Source organism: Strix uralensis, chromosome 3 (assembly GCF_047716275.1).
Source record: "Strix uralensis isolate ZFMK-TIS-50842 chromosome 3, bStrUra1, whole genome shotgun sequence".
Classification (NCBI taxonomy): Eukaryota; Metazoa; Chordata; class Aves; order Strigiformes; family Strigidae; genus Strix; species Strix uralensis.
The window spans coordinates 57,090,305-57,111,875 of record NC_133974.1 but is presented as its reverse complement, the minus strand read 5'-3'; the positions used below and the strand labels follow the sequence as shown (position 1 = coordinate 57,111,875).

The window sequence follows — 21,571 nt, the reverse complement described above, 5'->3', positions numbered from 1 at the left end:
TGTTCTCTTTAGTTACCTTTTAATTAGAATTCTTGTTACAGAATTAATAGGATAATTTATTCCTTTTAAAATGTGTAACAGAATGAAGCACCATGCAACGTCTGTCCCCGGTTAACAAATGATGCCCAGAACAGCATATGATGAATATTAGTTGGATAGTTTAATACACTACTAAAGAGGCTTACAAGCTACTGTGAGGAGTAGAAAATATAAGAATAGAAGCTTATCTGTAACTTAACATAACCCATGTGGGAATAATACTTAGCATTTCTGTCAGGCTTTCCGTTTGAGGATTTTGAATTGCTTTGCAATACAAATGATGAATTAATCCTCAGAATAGTCCTTAATGTTTTTATTTCCCTCTTAGTTCCTTTTTTATATGCAGATATTAGATTTTTTATTTTAATTTGTTTTGCAGGCAAGAAATGAATTATTTGTAGGATCCTGAAATGCTGAGGAGTAGCGGGAGTTTGCTCACATATCCCTTTAATACAGAGCATTAAATACAGAATCATGTAAAATATTTCATGATATGATGTGCATGTTTAATATTAATAGAGAATCCTGTAGATGTTTGGCTACCTTAGCTCTGTTGTCATTTTAAGAGTTGTAGGTATTTCCCCAACTTGCTGTGCAGCAATGCCCTGCCCTGCGGGAATCCTTGCTACTGGCCCATTAACTAATACAGAAGTCTCCTTTGGGGGTTTACTTGGCTAAGTGGAAGTCCTGCCAGGAAGCACTCACAGGAACTCCTCCAGCCTGCACGGGCTTCGGAGCATGGTTGTCATCCACCTGCTAAATTAGAAATGGTGACACTTTGGCAGTGACTGTTAAACAAGCATTGACAGTGTGTAGCTTGCTTTTAACTCGGGATGATGCCATTAGGAAATGAGGTTATAAACACCAGAAGTCTGTCAAGCTCCTGATTTGCAATAATCTTCCTGCTGACAGATAAGAAGTGGTTATATATATATATCTGAAGGTTCATAGTGACAAGATTTATTTTACGTGTCCTGAAGGAGAAAAACAAATTTCTGTTGCCAGTAGAGAAAAGGAGTATGTTGTCATTTGTATCTTCTTCTGTCAGATTCAAGGAAAAAAAGTAGAGTATTCAATGTGATGAACCTTCTTTGGATATTTGAGAATTTTTTTATTCAGCTTTGTTTCTGGAATAAGAAATAGTAACTGAAAATGAAGAGCTTAGATTAAAATTCTGTTGACTATAATTGCTAATGTTTAATTTGAAATCAAACTCTAGACACAATTATATCTACCAAAAACCTGATCTGAATATAAACCAGTTTTATCTAGTTTTCTAGTGAATCTTGGTCTTCAGTCAAGAAGTTAACTTTGAGTTTTTGTTTTATGAAAAGTCACTTAAAACTGATGTTATCAACAGTCTAGCGTAACAGTAGACAGTGTGTAACTGAAAAAAAAACCCAACAAAAGTAGACATATATCACTGAGTCATACTGTGTGTCTGTTTAGATAAGGTTATGAACTAATTCATGAAGAAGTAACTGCAGTAGAACACCCTACATTTTTACCTAGAATTTCCACTATAGAGCAAGTCTGAATAGGGTAAAAAGCTGCAAATACCGATAAAAATTACTTTAAAAATCCAATTTAATTTTTTAAGGCAATTCAAGGCAGTTATTAGTGATCAAAACACTTCCAGATGGAAAAGACATTGGCATGCATTACAACTACATGCAGAACTGCAAGAAAGGATTGAAATAAAGGGTTGAAGTACAACCAAAGCAATAATAGTAAATAATGACAAAAGTAACAAAGATCATGATCTGAAACAAGGGAAATTGTCAAATGATTTCACAGCGTAGTTGTATTTCCTAATCCTAGGAAAGGAGTGTTATGTATTGAGATCTAGAGAAAAATTCATCTATTACTTCATATTTCCAAGATGCAAATTATTCAAGACAAGATCAATAAACTCAGTTAATAACTTATATTTCTTTAGAAGTACAATATTACACTAAATAGCATTATGAAGATGATGAAACACAAAGGTAATGCTTTTGATAACTAGAATAAAAAAGACAGTCTGTGTATTGCCAAAAATGACTCACTGTGATAATCAGTAGATTCTGTAAGAGCATATTAAACAGATCTCTTATATAGGCAGCATGATTTTGTGAAAACTGATAGTGAATCAGCTGAAAGAGATCATACAGTTTTTCTACAGAGAAATCCTGATTGGTGACAGAACCTTCAAAGGTATTGTTACATTTACTAATAACAGATTTCTGAAATTATTGTGAAGTTTTTCAGCTGTACTGCAATTTGGCTGGTACTTGGGGACTGTGAAAACAGTTGAGAATAGGTCTTTCAGTGGGGGTTGGGCAAGATGACCTCCAGAGTTCCTTCCAACCTCAACCCTTCTGTGATTTTGATTCACCAAGTCTCATGTAGGTTCAGTTGTTGGTTAACAGTGATGGGAATGGAAAGTAAGAAAGTAAAGCTTTCTAAAGGTTGAGTTTTTGCTAATGGTTAATGTAATATTGTCATCAGAGTTCATAAACCAGCTGGGGGATGTGTTGTGGTTACAAACTTCCCGCACTGGTGATACTATGAGACATTGTAGTGGGTTCACCTGGGCCAGCAGCCAAGCACCCACACAGATGTTGACCCACCAGGTGGGCTGCAGGAGAGAACAGGAAGAACAAAAGCGAGAAACCTGGTGGGTCAAGATAAAGACCATTTATTAGGTGAGGGAAGGAGGGTGCAGGTACAGGTGATGCAAAGGCAATCACTCACCACCTCCCACAAGCAGACTGATGCCCAGTCTCTGAGCAACAGCCACCTTGGAAAACCCCTCCTTCTTTTACCCCAGTTTTTATTTCTGAACATGATGTTACATGGTAGGGACTATCCCTTTGGCCAGTTGTCCCAGCCATGTCCCATCTGAACCTCTTGGCCACCCCCCATTCTACTTGCAGGGGAGGAGTGGGAAAGGGGCACGAGTTGGAAAAAGAGAAAGCCTTGATGTTGTACAAGTACTGTTTTGCAATAGCCAAAGCACTGCTGTTTTATCAACATTATTTCAGCCACAAATTCAGAACACCGTATGGGTTGCTGTGAAGGATGCTAACTCTATCCTGGCCAGACTCAGTACAGACATCAACCACGCAAGTTGATTTGTACAGGAGGAGAGTTTAAGTGGAACGTGTATAGAGGTTTGTTACTAATTCTAGGGACTTCCTTCATTTCCCTTGCTGATACTGTGAATGAAGTTTTAGTTACAGCAACAGGAAGGAGAGAAGATTCAGGGAGACTAGACTGAGTGAACGTGTAGTTCTGATACGGAGAAGTTTCAAAGGTAAGAATAACTTAAATGTGTAAAGTTCAGTGTGAGCTGAGCAAGAGAAGATTATTTAATCTAGCAATGAGAGTTTTGTAGAGATTAGACAAGCAAACTTATATTTTCTTCAGAGTTTTGTTGTGATTGGGGTTTTTTTGGTGTTTTTTTTAACTTGTCTCTTCATTTCTTGGGCATTCAGTATGTTAGTCCTCTGCCTTCCTCCCTTGTCTTAGCATAGTTTAAATGACTCTGTTGAAGGTCAGGATGGTACTATTCCATGCAATGAATTTTTTTTTCCTTTAATATCGCAGTCCAAAAAAGTGCTTGAATTCTTTTCCTGATGTCCTTTTTGACATCTCCCCAGCTTATATGTAACTGCTAAAAATAAGGTTTATTAAGTTTTTATTATTTTCACTCCACCTAGTACTGCAGTAGTTCGCATCTAAATACCTCTATTACTGTGCTGATTCAGCATTGCTCTTGTTTTCTGGCAACCTTTAGTGCCTGAACTCTTGGGTACTCCTCTTTGAGTAGAACTGTATTTTGCACACTTGAAGTGGCTTATGTGTCCTCTGTAGACATTGTGTTAGAGTGCTTTGGAAGATGGCAGTAACTAAAATAGCAACAAATGGGAGGGCATTATCATCATCTTTTGGTTGACCAGCATTATAGCTGTAGAAAAGGTCTTTGTTTCTGAAGAGCAAACCCGTTTGGTTTGTTTTTTTTTAATGTTCAATGGGTTGAGAAAGATTTTAAAATTGTATTTCAAAATGCTTCCTTTAGAGTTAAAGAAACACACAGGTCCTTTTTTGCATAATGTCAGACCTTCACCTTTTTCTTCTAAGTGACTTTGCTGAAATCAATTACAATAGCACACTGCATTATTCTTTGACAGAGGTGGAGTTGTATTTTGGCATTTTCTGACTTCATAAGTAAAAATTAGTGCTCCATTTTTTTCCAAAGATGTAAACGCAGACAGCTTACTAGTGAAACAGTGCTAGCTAGTGGAGCCTTCAGCTGCCACTTCTGATTGTGAGTGACCTGATTGTAGAGCTCCATCGGAAACGAACTTTGCTAATGTAGACATGGGACTTCCCAGTGAGCTGTCAGGCTCTTCAGAGTTTGAGGTTCAATGAACATATCTTAGTAGAACTAGAAGGACTGAGGAATGCTTCTATGCAAATGTAACTCTGCCTATTGACATCCTGGAGGACTAATAAGCACTCGGGTGAAATAATTTTATTAGTTGCACTGTCTGAGAGTATCTGGAATCATCTGGTCAAAAGCTGTTAGACTCTTCATCATTAGGAATTTCTCTTTTTAACAGGATCCATAATACTGTGTTGAAATACAGGTGTTCTCAGTAACTGTGATATTTATTTAGACATTTCAAGTGATCAACAGTACTTGTACAAGTAGTCAGAGACATGATTAAAAGGGCCTTTGTGAATTAAAAAGTCTGGAGATACTGATTTGAGGATGTCTCATGCAAACAGAAAGGTGAAGACTGCAAAGACAGATGGATATCTCCAAAAAACTGTTAAAACTCATTCTTGAACTACCAGTGCTAGGAGTTTTGCCTAAGCAAAGAATAATTATCAGTGGGCTGGGTCTATTCAAATTGTTACTCAGTATTTTAGAAGTTTTTCATTTTTACATAGAAAATAAAGCGATTAAAAATTAGTAAATTCATTTAGTGGAAAACTTACTACAGTTTTGTAATTTCCACAGGGGGAAAAACATGTAGAGTATTTCTGATGTATTCTAGAAATTCAGACTTCTTACTAGCTTAGAAGCCCAAACTCACTTGTCCAGGAAGCAGTGCTGATTAAGGTAGTGTTTTTAGACTACTATATCTGTGGGTTATTTGTCCAGTAAGTACAGTAACACTGAGTCCTAGTAACTTTTTGCTAAATAGTCATTCACGTTTGTGTCTAGTTGGAATAATGTCCTTTTGAAACACTAGAGGGCTCACTGAGTGCTTCTGGAGTTGCATTTTGCTTTCATGCTTTCAATGTTATGTCCATAAACCTCCAAATGTCTAAAGCTAATGTGTTCTAAAGGTGCATTTTCTTAGGAGGAAACATACTTACTAAGCTTGGTGTTTTTATCAAAATCTAGACTTTCTAGAAGAGTTCTAAATTAACGCTTTGATTAGCCAAAAAAGATTAATTAGTTGTCTTGCTCCATAGATTCTGGTGTGGTGTTTTTCCCATGGAAATATTTCTTAAAGTTTGGGGGTTTTTCAAATTACTGGCTTTGTCTGTCTGCTTGCTTTTTGGATTCATGTCTTATAATTTCCTAAGAATCAATTAGACAAATGTGCCTGAGTAGTTAGACTCAGCAAATTGGGAGGACATTTTGGGAAAACAAAACAAGACAAAAACAATTGTTCATTAACATGCAATAATAAATATTAGAAGGTAGTGTCTACTGTGTGGGCTAGCTTCCTGTCATACTATCTAGGGGTTGGCTAACAATAGAGTAATCAGAGTAGTTTCTGTTAAGAACTCATACATGTATTTACAATGCAATATGATCAAAATATCAATCAGTTGGAAAAACTAAAGGCAACTGAGTACATACGGGTCATGCACTTTGACTGTTTTGCTTGAACTGAACTGGGTCTGGAGCTGTTCCTGTCTTTCCTGCTTGGTAACTGATAGTCATGGCAATCTGACTTGGGGAATGAAACAGGACAATAAAGATCCTCAAAAAAAAAAAAAAAATTTCACTTGAAAAAATTTCTGTTTCCTGAACTGACTTGGTGTGGGGGCTAGATGAGTGCTGCATCTCTTATGCAAGAGAAAGAGCAGGGATCTGCTAGGAGAAAAAGGAGGGGAAAAGGGAAGGACCATGGCAGTACTGGGTTGAGCAATTTTGATTTTGTTATAACACTGCACCTTTAGGCAATTTGATTCAGACCACTTAATTACAAGTTTACTTTACAAAAAAAAATTAAAAAGCCCATCTGTGTGGTGTTGTTCCCAGGTTAAGATTAAACAAATGAAAAGATTCTGATGTGATTTTATGAGAAAAAAAGCGTTGACAAAGCTTAGAAAATATCAGGTTCAGTGCAGGGCAGGATTTAGCGTGATAAAATCTTTGAGAATTTGTACATTGATAACTAAAGCTGAGCTTGCAGGTCTGGTACATGATGGCAAGACAGAAAAAAATCTTATATAATAATGCAAAACTACCAGAAAGCTTCAACTGGTAAATTTGGAAACATGCTGTGGCCAAATGATCAGTTTCATATGGTCTTTATCCCCATAGACAGGGATTGGGAATGCCCCATAGACATAAAGTCTACCACTTGGCTGCCTATTACCAGTTCTGCACTGGGACACAATGCCCCATCCTTGGAGAACTCCTAAGCCATTTTGCAGTGAAGTCAAGGAAGGGACATCACTCCTGCCATCCGGCATCAGTGCCATCCATGGCCTGAGACCATTTCCACAGAGCCTCACACTCACTGCCTTTCAGCTGAGATCTGACACCAGGCTGAGATCTGACAACCTTCTGGTTGAAAATGCTCACGTATTAAATGCAGATGCCAGTTTTTGCATTTGCAAAGCCAGGCCTATAAGGGCTCTAGAGTAAATTAACATCCCTGAATTTTCCTGAAGAATAGATGTGCATTTATGTTTCCATAAATGGCAAAGAAATGTTTATTCTCACAAGTGTAGCAGCACTCTAGAAAATCTGTTGTAATTTATTATAGTCTGGCTTAATAAAGATTTTTAATTGACATAATTTCTCTATGTGATTTGAGCAAAGGAAAGAGCAAGGAAGAAAGTGCAGGATTACTGTTATCAGCATGACCCAAGGCTGTTGCTTTTAAATTTAGGATTATAACTGTTATTTTCAGAATTATCCTTGACACACATGGCCTCAAGAAGAGGTCTGAAAGCAAGGGCAGATCAGTGTTGTCAACTGACAGCCTGAAGCAATATCTTTGAAAAGGTCTGAAACTGTCACTTTTTGTCTAGAAGATGACCTCTGGCATTCCCAGCTCTGCTCTGCCTTGTGGAAGAGGGGAGGAGGGACAACCCAGAGGCAAAATCTTTTCTTCTGTTAAGTAAAGTCGGGCTGCTTGTGGTGGCCCTTAAAGAAGACTCTTCCTGAGCAGATGTTAAAGGTGGTAGTTGGTAGAGGGAGGTGTTGGACCTGCTGGAGTGGCAGTGGTTCTTCTCCAGGCCTGCAGAGCTGTATGCATTGTCCTCGCTGCTTGTTTGAGGAGGGACAGATGGGCTCCTGGCTACGCACCTGGACCACCCCCAAAAAGGACAGTTTGGGCTAGGTCTGGCTGATCGTGGTGATAGAGAGTGTCAGGTGTCCTTGAGTCAATCTGCTGCCCCGGTTTCTGACGTGGACGTCCTTTCCTCTTACCACAGAGCTGCTGTGCTGGGTTCCCCGAGCCAGTTTCCCAAAGCAGTATTTATTTGTGTTGCAACTCATTATACAAAACACATTTTTGTAGTGATGTTTAGTTGTAAAAGTTTTCGGCTATTTGTGCAAAATGACATGTGAAGGTAGCTACAGAATCATGCAGTAGCGTTTATAATCATAGAATAAGCCTTTGCTAGTTGTTCTGCCTGCCTACTTTAGCTTCTTTCTTCTGTTATGAGCTGTACTGAGTTTGAACCAGCTAGTTTTATGCAAGAAAGTCTCTGCCAGAATCTGAAAACTACTGTGAGGTTAACTTTGACCTTAATTCCTGCTCTAGGAGAAAAATTTTCTTTAAAAATGTTACTTCCCTCAGTTTGAGGTGTATGCTTAAGGGAAATAGTATCTTGTTTGAATTGATACATAACACAATTAATTCCCTTCCTAAAAAATAATTATTTTTGAGTGTGTCTTGACCATAAGCATGCAGATAATGGTAGAGGTGGATGGGACAAACATGGAATTCTTACAGTAACCATCCCACTGCCACCCAGAAAACAGTGCCACTGTTATTCTGTATTGAGAATTTCATAGTTCTAATGCATACAACATGAATTTAATTAAGCATTGAATTAAATGTGTTTAATACTGAGAATATTCTCAAGTCAGTATTTGCTGTGGCTTCTTGCTAAATCAACATTATAATCCTGCTTTCCTTTCCCTACAGATGATGAAACATGCCTGGGATAATTATAAGCGTTACGCATGGGGATTAAATGAACTGAAACCCATATCTAAGCAAGGACATTCAAGCAATTTATTTGGTGAGTAGAGTGTATTTTTGTGCTTAGTGACGTTAGCATAAAACAGTAAATCAGCTGAAAAGCTTATAGGTGATAAACGTGTTCTTTCTACCCTCTGTCATGCAGTGTGGTGTTTCTTGCTTATGTTATGTATAAAAAGTAACAGTAAACGAAGGTGATGCTTTCTATGACTTATAGATTCCCTTTTGAATGAGAATAAATGAAGCGTGTCATTGCTGCATGCAAAGTTGTAGTTTTAAATACTGCCTTGCCTTAAACTTTTCCTATGAAGTGGAACTCATTGTCATCACATTCAATAAGCAGGAAACAACAACTCTAAGGGAGAAAAATATAAATCCTGTACAAGGAACAAAAGATACTCTCTACAGTCATGAAGGTACCTGAAGCTGTCTACAGTTCTCAGAAATTTATTTCCATTCCTTAAAAAAACTTGTTCATCTATATCAGTCAGGCTCCCTTATCAGGCTTTCCCTTTCATAAATATACCCATTATTTGCACCTCTAAATGTTGCACAGGATATGCATAAATAATGCCCAAGTTGTTATCAGTATAGAACAAATATAGGGCTGAAAAGTTCTAAGGAACTGAAAAGGAGAGGCACACTGCAGAAGTGCAGTGTAATGAGGCAAGACTTTTTCAATGTCCAAGTGGGACATAAGGCTGGATAAATAGCTGCTGAAGAGCAACGGCATTCTGAGCAAGTGTGAGGAAAGCAACCCTATGAAATGTCATCATTCAGTTTTTCAGAAAAATGAAGAATTAAACTGTTTGACAGCAATCTTTGTATTCAAATTGCTTCTGTTTTCTAAACAGAAAGCTGAAAAATGAACTAATTTCTGTAGCTGAGACAAAATCAATACATTATTTTGATTTTAACAGGAACTTATTTTGTTGAATGTTTGGAAAAGATAGTTTGAAGTGGAAACATTTCCTAAAACAGCCTAAATAGAGCACTTATCAAATCCTCAACTATATTTGGAAGTTGCTAAGAGACAGCAGTTTTGATTACAAAAATAATTTTGAAAATACAACATCTACATTGGTCTTGCTGCACTGCTTGTCTACCCAAGGTAACATCAAAAATGTTACTTGGTAATTATTATATAGTTAGTTATTGGACTTTGAACATGAAGTGGGTGCTGGAAACCAAAGTAATTTAAGTAAACCTCAGGGTTAAGTTGGGCTTCTGTTTTCTTGAAAACTAAAATTTATTATCTTCATTCAGATGACTGATAGTTGTGCAATTTAATATCATGTTTGAAGAGCTATTTAATGCAATCCTGTTTTCTTTGTTTTCTTGGAGGACAACAAAATGTCACATGATGTCTTGAAAATTAAAATGCTTAATGTAGTTTCATTTGGAATCAGAAGTGGTATAAAAATATACGAAGTTTGCGTTCTTAAAGATATTGAATGGGTTCGCAGAAAAAGCTGTATCGACTTGTAAAATTCTTAAGCAGGAGTTCTGTGGATGTTGCATAAGAATAAGTCACTGCAAGCACTATACAGTGTGAAACAGGATAAGTGTTGAATTTGAAAATAAAACTGCGTTTAAAGGAGTAAGAGCCAGAGTCAGTCTAAATGCAGATCACTTTCTCATCATGGTTGTGTAGTATAAGATCTTATTGCTGAGGAGATTTCCTTAGAAACATCTTCACTCTTACTGATCTTGGTGGCAAATCAAAATAAGCATTAGGTCTCTTTCTGGTGAATTGCTTTACAGAATACTAAAGAGCAGCATATCTCCAAGCAGTTCTATCTCATAAGCTCCCCCTTCCTGAATCCATAATCTCCTTTTGTTTTTCAGAAACAAAGCCTTGTTTCTGTAATAGTGTTCTCAGATCATTAGATCTAATAGGTACCTTCGTGTTTGAATTCAACAGATGCCTTCTTTTTCATAAAGCAATAAAAGGATGATCTCTGGTTTTTCTTTTTTTCTTTTTTATTTGGTCAAATAGTTGAAACTTCTTCCTCCTGAAAGGACAAACAAGTTTCCTTATCTTTGTTTCTGGTGTTTATTTTCTTTAAAAAAATGAATTGCAAATGATCGACTACTTTTAAGGTAATTCTGAAATGAATTAGTTACCTCCAGCTCTGTGTCCTGCGAATCTCCTCACAGTGACCTTCAGAAATCAAGTAAGACCTTCAGTTCACTGTCATCCATCATAACTATCTCCAATTTGCTATGATCGTATTTTCTTCTTGCTTCTAGGTCTCAATTTTTCAAAAATACAAGTTTCTCATTGTCTTAATAGAATAAGATATAGCATATTTCATTAGCCAGCTGTTTCATTCTGAACACTTCCCCTCCTGTGAATTAATTGGGGCAGTTATGGTACCTTGCATATATTGGGGCTGTGTCTGTTATGGGATGGAGACTTTAAGTACCTCAGTGTGGGGAACAGCAGGTTCCAGTGCTGTAGCTCACTGGTGCTTAATGTTGTATAGGTTACAGACAGTATAGCTCTCCTGACACAGGGGAAGGCTGTTTTCAAATGATACTGCTTCTAAGCTTAATTTTGAAAGTATAAACACATATGTCCTTGCTAGCATGATAAGGCATTTTGTAGATAGATTATAATGACTGTTCCATCTTGAAGGCAAGACATAACTGTCATGATGTGTTTCTCTGAAACACAAAAATAAGATGGGCTTTTAAGAAGTGTAATTTAGATGTGACTGTTAGGCAATATCCTCATGAATTTGGCAACTATACTGACACTGTTGTTAGGCTAGGGGAAGAGGAATATGATTGGTGGGATGATAATGGGAGAAAGGATAGTGACAACTGGTGGTTCTGACCTCGGGGGAAGGAAAAGCATCCTGCTTTAGCACGTCATACAAATTAAGAGTAGTAGAACTCTTCTGTAGCTGAGGACTTCTTGCCAGACTTTGAAATGACATTTTATTTGTGCTAAACCCAGGCCATGAAACCAACTTTTGAAGACAGGAACCTGCCTTGATCTTGTTGGTATTCTGTGATCAGTGTGTGGAGGGTATATTTAATAAGTTGAGGGAGTCTTTGAACTGGTAGACTGTAGACATATTTGTGTTATGAGCAGAAGTTGCTTCCTCTCACATGTGCACACTAAAAATAATTAACTTTTAGAAATATTTCTGTTTCAAGCCAAAGCCACATACTTGCCTCTGACCATTGTAAAGTCTTTTCAACACATCCATGTAATGTTTTGATTTCCTTTTTATTTGCCACTTTAGCTTTTACCATGTTGTCTTGGCAAGTAACTAACATTTTTGAGGGTTTTTTATAGTTTACTCCAACTACAAAAAAATTCAGTTACAATAACAACTATTTGAAAAGGCAGAAGTGAAAAGTCATCAGTTGTTGTCTCTGTAGCATTCCTATTAGTTTAATTCCATGAAATCTACCACTATTTCTAGACTAATCAAGTAAATTGGAATAGCTGAACATCTGTTTGCACCATATCTGTGCATCAGCAAAACAAGGCATGTCTCCTCTGCTGGTATGACTTCTGCTGTGAGTACTAATTGTTCTCTACCCATACTTGGTAGAAGGTAGGCCCTGAGTAAGTGCTGTTAATTTTTAATATTTTAAACTTTCAGATTACTGTTTACAATGTTAGTTAAAATAGAGCTTTATCCATCTACCCTCCTAGTGTGGAAGCAGCAAAATCACAATTTTGCCAATTTTTTTCACAGCACCTCACCACCAGCCCCGCAACCCAGGAGCTATTCCTCTCCAAGCTTTCTGTACTGATTTTAAAATTAATGAGCATTGCTGCACTTGCGGAGAGCTCTTTCTAGAAGTGTTTTCTGCACTTAAGTGAGTGTTACTAAAGGGCTTTTTAAATTATCTGTAACTGTATTTCATGTGCAGTATTGCCAGTTTAATAATATTGTAACTTGTGGGCATAGTATAAATAGTCTCTGCAAGTGAAAAAGGACCTTTTCTGGAGAGGGAAAGGGACACATTTAATAAATATAATCTGCAAAGCTAAAGTACTATAATTTAGCAAGATCCTGTTCCTCCCACTTTGAACTGATTTTTGTAGCTTCTTGTATGGAGTATTGAAGTGTATGAAAATTTTTAAAGCCAGCCAAAATTCATATTTAAAACTGTCTTGCAGTGTACATCATTGTGTATCTTTAAACTATAAGTTTATTAATATAGCCCTAGAAAATTAACTGTACATGTATTTAAACAATACGTTAATTTAAATTGAAAAACTTGAACATCTTTCCCCCCCACCCCCCCATCTTGTTTCTCTTCAATGTTGCTGCTGGATCCCTTGGAATTTTGGATTTCAGTATGTGGCCTTGATTTTGGAAGTAAGCCTGACATCTTTCCCAACTAAATTAATAGAAACTCGTCTAAATACAATAGCACTTATGTGGATGAATGACTCAACACGGCATTTGTGAGAGGAGGTCACGCTGCACAACTGCTGTTCTTTCAAAGAAGTTGGCTGGTATGAAGACAAGTTTGTGTTTTTAGATTTCCAAAAAGCAGCTATTTCTGGCATCTTGCAGGCATCCCTTGCTGCTGAGGCCATGCTCCCAAATTACTTATCACAGCACTGGAAAATCAAGTGACCAGTTTGGAAGCACTAACAAGTTACTTTAGATAGCTATGACAAAGGCAAACTGCAAATAGTTCCATGAACCCAGGAGGATTCCCTGACAGATGATAATATATGGAGGCCCATAAAAAGTGGCACAGATAGGATGAACAAGGATTTATTGTTCCTTGTGGGGAACAATACCCTTTTTAAGAGGTGGAAATATCAAATCAGTAGACGGCATGTTCAAACAACCAAAAGAAGATGGTTCATAAAAAACATGTAGCTGAGCTGCATGGATGCTAGAGGAGTGGTGGATGACGAAGGCTTCCATGGAAAGGAAAGAGACGAGCGGTGGAGGAAGAGCTCATTGAGCTCTATTAAAAAGACACCAGAGCTGGCTCTAAAATGCACAGACATACAAAATGATAGATATTGGAAGAGTGTTCTAGAAATATCACAGCATTGTTTCATGTCACACATATGAAAAGCTAGATAATGTAATAATTGAAAGTATTGTTACATTTCCCACTCCTACCAGCTGGTAATAGTGACTGAAATTTAAAATGTTAGCATTGCTGGGGGTTTGCCAGTACTTGAGTAAGAGTTTCATGTTTTGGCATAGCACACTTTAATAATTAATCACTCTTGACACTTTAAATTGCTAATGATATTGGGTAGGAACCTTTTCAGTGAACTTTAAATAAAGGAAAACACTGTTTTAAAATCTGAGTCAGCTTTGAAACAATGCTCTAAGAAACTACAGCTCTAATAAAACCATTAATTTTGTCAAACCTATATGTATTCTTGAATATGTTGAGAATAGCATATTGTTAATGTACAATGTATATGCATACAGAGCTGAAAAAAAATGGATGCCTGATTGATTTTTTTTTTTTTAAATTTGCATGTTTAATGTTACAAAGTATCTGGTCTTACTCCCCATGTTATGAATATCTGAACTGTTCTTAATGGCCAGATTAAGAAAAAATCGGGACAGCTTGTATTTATATATTCTTGGCTGGAATTCTGAGTCTGAAATGACAAATTGGAGGAGCTTCTTCGACTTACAATGGAAGGTGACAAAACAAGTTTGTCTCACTGGCTGAAAACAATTAAGAGTCTAAGAAGATCAGGGTGAGGTTGAGTGCAATTCAAATACAGCTATGTATGAAATTTTCTTTTTCTTTTCCACAGTAGTACAAAGTAGCCCTAAAGAGCAGTTCTTCTGACAATACTAGAGGAAACTTTTCAAACATTTTAATTTTATTTGAAGGGATATCCATTATTATTTGTATGTGCTGAATTTCCATCACATTAAAAAAGTTACAGATATAAATATCCTGTATTAATTTTCATACCTCATATCAGAAACACAAAATGTAACAGTGTTTCTGGAAGAAAAAACAACATTCTACTCATCTTCTACAGCCATGAATCATAAACAAGTATTTCTTATTCTTGCTTGTTGAATGGTGAACTATTATAGGTGAGGGAGCTGATGTATAGCATGACCTGAGGCCACTTCATATTTCCTTATCTTCCATTTTTGTCATATGCTTTGCCACAGTTTCCTTCAATTCAGAATATGACACAGTCAGAAAAAGAAAAGCAGTTGAATTTGAGAAGAGTAAGAGGCCTGGCTTCCATCCTGTTATAGACAGTGCATTAGGACACATGTCTGAAACTTTTCTCTATGTAATGTTCTGTATAATATGCTTGCAGATCACAAATCTTCATCTGTTTCACATATATGTGTGTGTGTATATATGTATATATACACATATATATGTATATATACATATATATCTCTACAAATATATTTGATGGTGAGGAATGTGAATGTTCTGGAGAACCAAACCCCAAACTTGGTATACAAGGTATGGGAGGAAACCTGTAAACAAACTATTAAGTGTGCCAACATGCATTGATTCTGGCATCCTGGCTGTATTCTATTTCAGACTCATTTGGCCAAAATATAAGCCATGTCTAAAAGCCCAGGCTAGACAAATAAAAGCTTCTTTGGCCCACCTTCTAGTCTGGCCATAAGCCAGTTGTGGTTCTTAAACCATATGGCTGCATAAACTCAGTCACTGAGCTGTGCTAATAAGCTTGTCATCCATAACAGTTCTCCCTGCAGTGACACCCTGGAAACTCATATGAAGTTATTCATCCTCTGATCACTTTTTTATTCTGCTCTTTCTGCCTGCCTCTGAGGCGCTACACCATTCTCTAATGCAATCTCCTTTTCTTATTTGTGATATTAAAAAGCATGCTGTTTAAATGGAACCACTGTGCATTACCCAGAGGTGATCTAGACTGCTGTGTGCTTTATATCACACTATTCTGAAATGCTGCATAATCAGTCATCTTATTTAATCATCCACAAATCTTGTTTGCAGTAGGTTCTTTTTATTTTCTTCCAGATCATTCCTAAAGATTTCAAGTGTTAAACTGGAAATGATGCTCTGCAGATGCTGCTAGGTAGTCCACTTGAAGTTTCATGTTGACTGTTTTCTCTTGCTTTCTCTTCAGTTAACGAGCTTGTAGGCTATTTTATGTGTTCTCTGTTAATCACTTACATGGAGTAAATGATGATGTTAGTGAAGAGAGAGAAAAACAGAAGCAGGTCTAACAAAGGAAGTAAAATGGAGCATATCTGAGTACTCAGTCTGGAGGTTTTGGTAGAGACTAATGAAGTTTCACTTTGGTAGGCTTGTACATTGGTTATCTCTTTTATCATCAAAATTACTCACTTCAAGCTTATGTTTTATGAAATTCAATTCCATTTTCTCTACCTTGAGTATACTATTATTTTGTATTATCTGCAAAATGTATCTGTAATTACTTGAAGTGTATGAATTTGCTCCATGTATCACTTGTGATATCTTCATTCTGCCTAGAGCAACTGTGAAACTCTACCATGTGACTGCAACTTTGCTGGCACTTTTTGTAACCCAATGCTCACTGTTAATCAAATTTATAGCAGTAGCTTAGGTGTATAACAAAACAGTCGTCCTGTCCAAATATTCTGTATCAGAGTGTGTATTGTAATTGCCTAGCAATAATCTTTGCCTCTTGTAGACCATGACTGCTGTGTAATTCCTTGGGAACATTGTGTAGGAACTAACAGGAACGATAACTGTATTTATTAATTTATGTGGTGTGCTTTGAGAAGCATAGCATGTATAGGCTTGTGAAATATTTAGTCTTATTCTGTAATAAGAAATATTCATTTAACTTCTTTGCATTCCTTTTTCTTCTTTTTTTTCACCCTCCTCTTGTTTGTCTGACTGGTTATAAATGAGCTGTTCAGCTACACAATTTCCTTAACACTCTTAAGTTTGGATTATCTTGTTGGCTAACAGCATAAACTGCAATTGTTCACAAGTCATAATTCTGGCCTCTAAACTGGCACTTGAGAAATGCATTGTGTTCTCTTATCTTTTCTCAAGAATTCTGAAGTATAACTGTTCAAGACAAACTTGACTATTTAATTATCACATTACTTGCTTTATTCTGTTTTCTGGAGCCTTCAGAATACTAGCAAAAGTTGTTTCAAATAAAGTAAGATCTACTTGAGATTCTCCCATTTTCTTCTATCTGCCTTCAGGGAGAGGTCTATGCTCTAAGCAGTCCATATAGGCCAGATTCAGAGAAGAAAAAAAAAAAATCATAGAAAATGGGTGACTCCAAGGGTGATTTCTCAATAAGGTTGAATTCTCCTCTTTTTCTTCTGACTCAGTAGTGAGTTGCAGCTCAAGTACTAATCCTTAAAATTGAAAGCTCAACTGTTTAGAGGTGATGTTAGCTGTATTACAAGAGGATTATCACAAAGAATGTCATTGCATGGTGAGCCTATCACAATCCACTCAAGCAAATCAGGTTATAGATGATTTTTCTGTAAGTAGTGCTCAGTTGTAAAAGTTCACCAGGAACTGCTTTTGTTGTATGGAGTTACTAAGCATCTTCAGAGCCTTTGCAGTAGTGTTCTTGAGCACGTGTCCTCCAGCGGTTTTTCACAATAGCTGTTACCTTCTTATGAGCTCAGGAAAAATACAAGTTACCTAGGCAAGTTTAAGGGTATGCTTTTCCTTTAATATGAGAGAAGGGTAGCCAAGCTCCAAATAAGCTCTGGGAAGATATGATGTCCTCCCTCTTACCAAAGTATGCTGCAGTTTTCTTAGTGGAATATCTGGGGGAAAACATATACCTTTCTTCAGAGTAGGAAAGAGACATTCCAAAAACGATGGTATAAGCAATTAGCAGCTTCTAAAACAGAGAGAGCATCTGGTTCTGTTAAATGTACCGAGTAACTGTAATAATAATCTCAAGTATTATTTTGTTTAAGATGATACGAATGGAAAAATATTTTCTACCTGGAAGCTTAAATTAAGAAAGTGAAGTCAATTCCTGCTATATGGAGGTCTTCAATCCTTCTCCATTTCACGAGGAAGCAGAAAACCTTGATGGTAGTAAACACAACAGTTGACTGAAAATAGTGGATTTCTTACTTAAAAATGAATAATTAAATTCTGATACTTGATAAGCCTACAAAACTAAGTTTACTTTTTCATCAGGTATTTTAGAGGCAAGGTGATAATCTTGTCAAGTTAGTGATAATCAAGTTAGTTATAGCTACTGTCTTTTTATTCACCCAGTGCAATCAATTCCTGAATAAGTAGTCAGCTATCCACCTGAGTCATTAGCCCTGCTGGGGGAGAGAGGCATTGGACCTAATGACTTCCTCTGTTCCTTGCAACCTAAATTATTTTGCAATTTTAAACGTTTACTTCCGTATCTAGGGTCTTCTCTAAAGTATATCTCAACAGTAGTTTCCATTCATAATCAAGGTTGCTGAAGCCAAGTTCATAAATATAAAATTGAGTAAAGTGACCAAAATGGAATTTTTGACACTATTCAGTAAATAGAAACTGAAACTCCTCCTAGACAAAAATGGTCATTGTAAATTTGAAGGAAGCATGGGAACGTCATTTGAGTGGCTTTATTTTTTCCCCCACCCTCCACGTTAGCTTTTCACTACAGTATCATATACATTTAATTCATGCCAAAGTGAACATACTGATAACATTTCATCTTGCAATGTTAGGTGAAAGCTAACTTTTATCCATCTCCATAACAGAGGTAGAAGGATGGCACTTTTGCAGACAACCAGAACTTACTTTGAAGATGGGTCTCCTGAGCTGAGAAATTCACGTGTGCAAGTTTGCCCCTGCTCCCCCAATGCTATCTTGTGCAAGTTACATGGTGATACACAGTATCAGAAAAATTGTTTTTCAGAGAGGGTACATCTTAAAGGGCTTTCTTAACTGAAATGTGATCAGTACTTATAAGCGTCTTAAAGCTTTATGTATATTATTGAGTATAAAAGCAAAAAAGCAACTGAACTTTTTCACTCCGAACTGGGAGAAACAGTAAATTGTCAATCTATTGAGATATGCATTAAATTTTACAGTGAAGTGGTCCATCGGTATTTAAAAATGCAAAATCATGGCTGAAAATGCAGTACATCAGAACTGCTCTTCAAAACTTCATTAGTGAAAGAAATACTTAAATATTGCAATGTTGTGTGATGGCATGGAAATCAAAGGTAAGGCTGTGAATTATTAGTTGCCCACTTGAATGTTTATAAGCCAAATTTTTAATTGGATTAATTGAAATTGGATTTTAAAATTAGAATTAATTTAAATTAATTAGATCTACTTGAAAAGCCTTCTGTTGGAAAGTAAATCACTGGCTCTTCATGTATTTCAGGTAACATTCAAGGAGCAACAATAGTGGATGCCCTTGATACACTATACATCATGGAAATGAAAGAGGAATTCAAGGAAGCCAAGGAGTGGGTTGAAAAAAACTTAGATTTCAATGTGGTAAGTAGTGTTACTGATTAACATTTAATGCTCTAGGGGCCAACTGAGGACTGGGTTCTGATACTGCAAGCATGATACAAGGCTACAGAAGTTAGATCACCGATGAATAAAATAAGTCAGGAAGCAGAAACATAATAAATTTACCGTTCTGCTTACATGCAGTTTTGCAGTCTGAGACATTTAAGTAGATAGGAGGCAACAAGCTGGACTGAAGAAAGGAAAAAGGGGTAGAGTATTTACCATTGTAAAGTAAACAACAAACTTCAGCTCTTTTGGACAGAAGAATCAGGACACTTCAAGCATTAATTTTTTAGTTATGTATCTTTACATTTTTGCTTTGTGAATTCTTCTAGAAATTAGACTTGCGTTTAGAGAAAGCTACATGCCATACATACCATTTAAGTTCCTTTGTGTGTTCTAGTAAAGTTGAATAGCATGAGTTAAGCGGAACTGTTGGCACAAACTGAGCTGCTTTAGACTTACGAGGCACAAGGTCATCACAACTGCATGTACAAATCATCCTGTTAACTGGTAAATATGCAGCTGAGATCAAAGTTCATTATTAAATTTTTTTTCTAGAAGGCCCTGAACAGGCAGGAGCCTCTGTAAAACTTCAATTAAATTGAGAAGCCCTGGTTTTGGTTGGGTTTTGGGGTTTTTTTCTCCTTTTGTGGGCCAGAGTTTTTGTTGTAATTGCTGGATACAGAGAGCTAATGGAGTACCTCTGCTGATCGGTGTAGTAAAGTGGGAAAGCATTGTAGGCACGGTACACTGAACACTTAAAAGCTCTTGTAGTTGACGTGCGTAATGTTAGAAACACTTTCTGAAAACAAAGTACTCTTTCTAATATGTTATGCAAAAGTCAGGATTAATTAGCTTCTCTTACATGCTTGAGAATTAATTATCATTTTAAGAAGGAGTTAATAAGAGTAGATATTATATAGTTTATATAAGCAGCAATTTAGTGTGCATTTATGTTTACATTAGTAATGTAAATACAGGATATTAAACTGTGCTTCCGAGTAGTGTGAAATGTCTGAATGACATGCTAACTTTTATCTTGTGCATAAGATATTTTTTTCTAAAGGAACTTTTGTAATATTAAATTCCTGTCTTATTAGCTTGACACTATTAAGATGTTTAAAATTGTAAGAACAAAACATCATAGAAAATAGCAAACTCCATTTTAAAGGAAGAGCTGATCTTCACTTGGAGGAAAATCATAAAGTGCTGTAGAGGGATTTACATTAATAACACTAAAATCTTTAGTTTTACATCAATCTTGCTATACTTTGTACTGGAAACCTCTAAATGGTATTGCCTGCAGTTTCAGCTCCTCTTGTTAATTTATATACTTTAAAAAATTATGTAGCACTTATTTTTTCTCAGTAATGCTTAAATCTATGAAGTCTTTCAAAATGTCTGAAATTTTCTATTGCATGAGTCAGTCAATGCAGCAATCCAGCAGATTTCCTGATACTACTTTACAGATAATACTGATAGGCATCAGGAGCAATATCTTGTTCCTGATATTCCTGCAAATAGCTGCCTCGAGTTCAACACCTCACAAAATTATTTTCATAATCATATAGAGTTGAATTTTACATTGGCATTAGCAATGAGGAGATTAATTTTCCCAAAGTGGAATGAGGAGATGAAAATAAATAACCGCAACACCAACTTCAATAACTGATGTCAGTTTGTTTAATGGCTGAATTGTTTGAAGCTAGTCAACTTGTATTCTTGTTTAGTTTTCTACTTTAAATATAAGTTCCAGTTTCACATGCTGTTTTGTATTTGTATCTTACAGTTTAAAATCGGAAATTATTTAACACAAAGAACAGCAGGGCCCTCTCTTTTGTTTTTAAGCATTTGTCATGTATTAGGCATTACTTGACATTTTCTGCATTAATATTTTGTACACTCTTACTTGCTTCTGTTTTAGAAAACTTTCTCCCATGAAAGTGACTTAGTTTTTAATAACTGACAAGCAGACATACCCTTAAATGTTATTTATTGTGAGTAGTATAAAGCATGTTTCTGTTTGATGTTTCTGGTCATTTCCTGGGCAGTAATTGCTTGATCAGCTTTTGGGGAAGCATGTTTGGTCTTTATTTGTATAAATAGGATTAGTTTTTCTCTCCATTTAATCTTAGAACTATGCTTTGAAATCTTAAATTTTCTTTAAGACGTTCTTTACAAAAATAGCTATGACTCTATTCTGTAGCAGAATTTTTTCTCTTTATATTCTACATCAGTGCAGCTAGATAAAGTAAGTTTTCCTCTCTAGAAGTTTGTAATACGTCCAATACTCATTGTACATGTTGGTCTATTTGGCCAGTACTCGATTATTCTCATCACCTGTTCGTAAAAGTTTCCAACTATCACTTTGTAAAGTAGGCACTACTTTATCCACATAAAAGGATTTATGGAATAAAGATGACGTAATGGGAAACAGCATCATCTCTTCACATGTTAGATTTCAGTCCCTCAGTTCAATGAATTAGTTGTTAGAGTTACTCTTGTTTACCTTTCTGAAGAAAGCAAAACTGGTTTGATTTCAAAGGAAAATTCTAGATAAGTAGATGCCACCTTTCTTGGCAAACTTG

The 21,571-nt window shown here is 36.3% G+C and overlaps 1 protein-coding gene across 1 annotated transcript in view; it reads left to right on the top strand.

Moving 5' to 3' along the window:
- MAN1A1 (mannosidase alpha class 1A member 1) overlaps positions 1 to 21,571 on the top strand; it is a 151,994-nt gene that overhangs the window by 30,953 nt on the left and 99,470 nt on the right. Inside the window, exons 2-3 of the mRNA XM_074862390.1 lie at positions 8,436 to 8,532; positions 18,847 to 18,962. Coding sequence (XP_074718491.1) covers positions 8,436 to 8,532; positions 18,847 to 18,962 — 213 coding nt within the window. The remainder of the gene's footprint in view (positions 1 to 8,435; positions 8,533 to 18,846; positions 18,963 to 21,571) is intronic.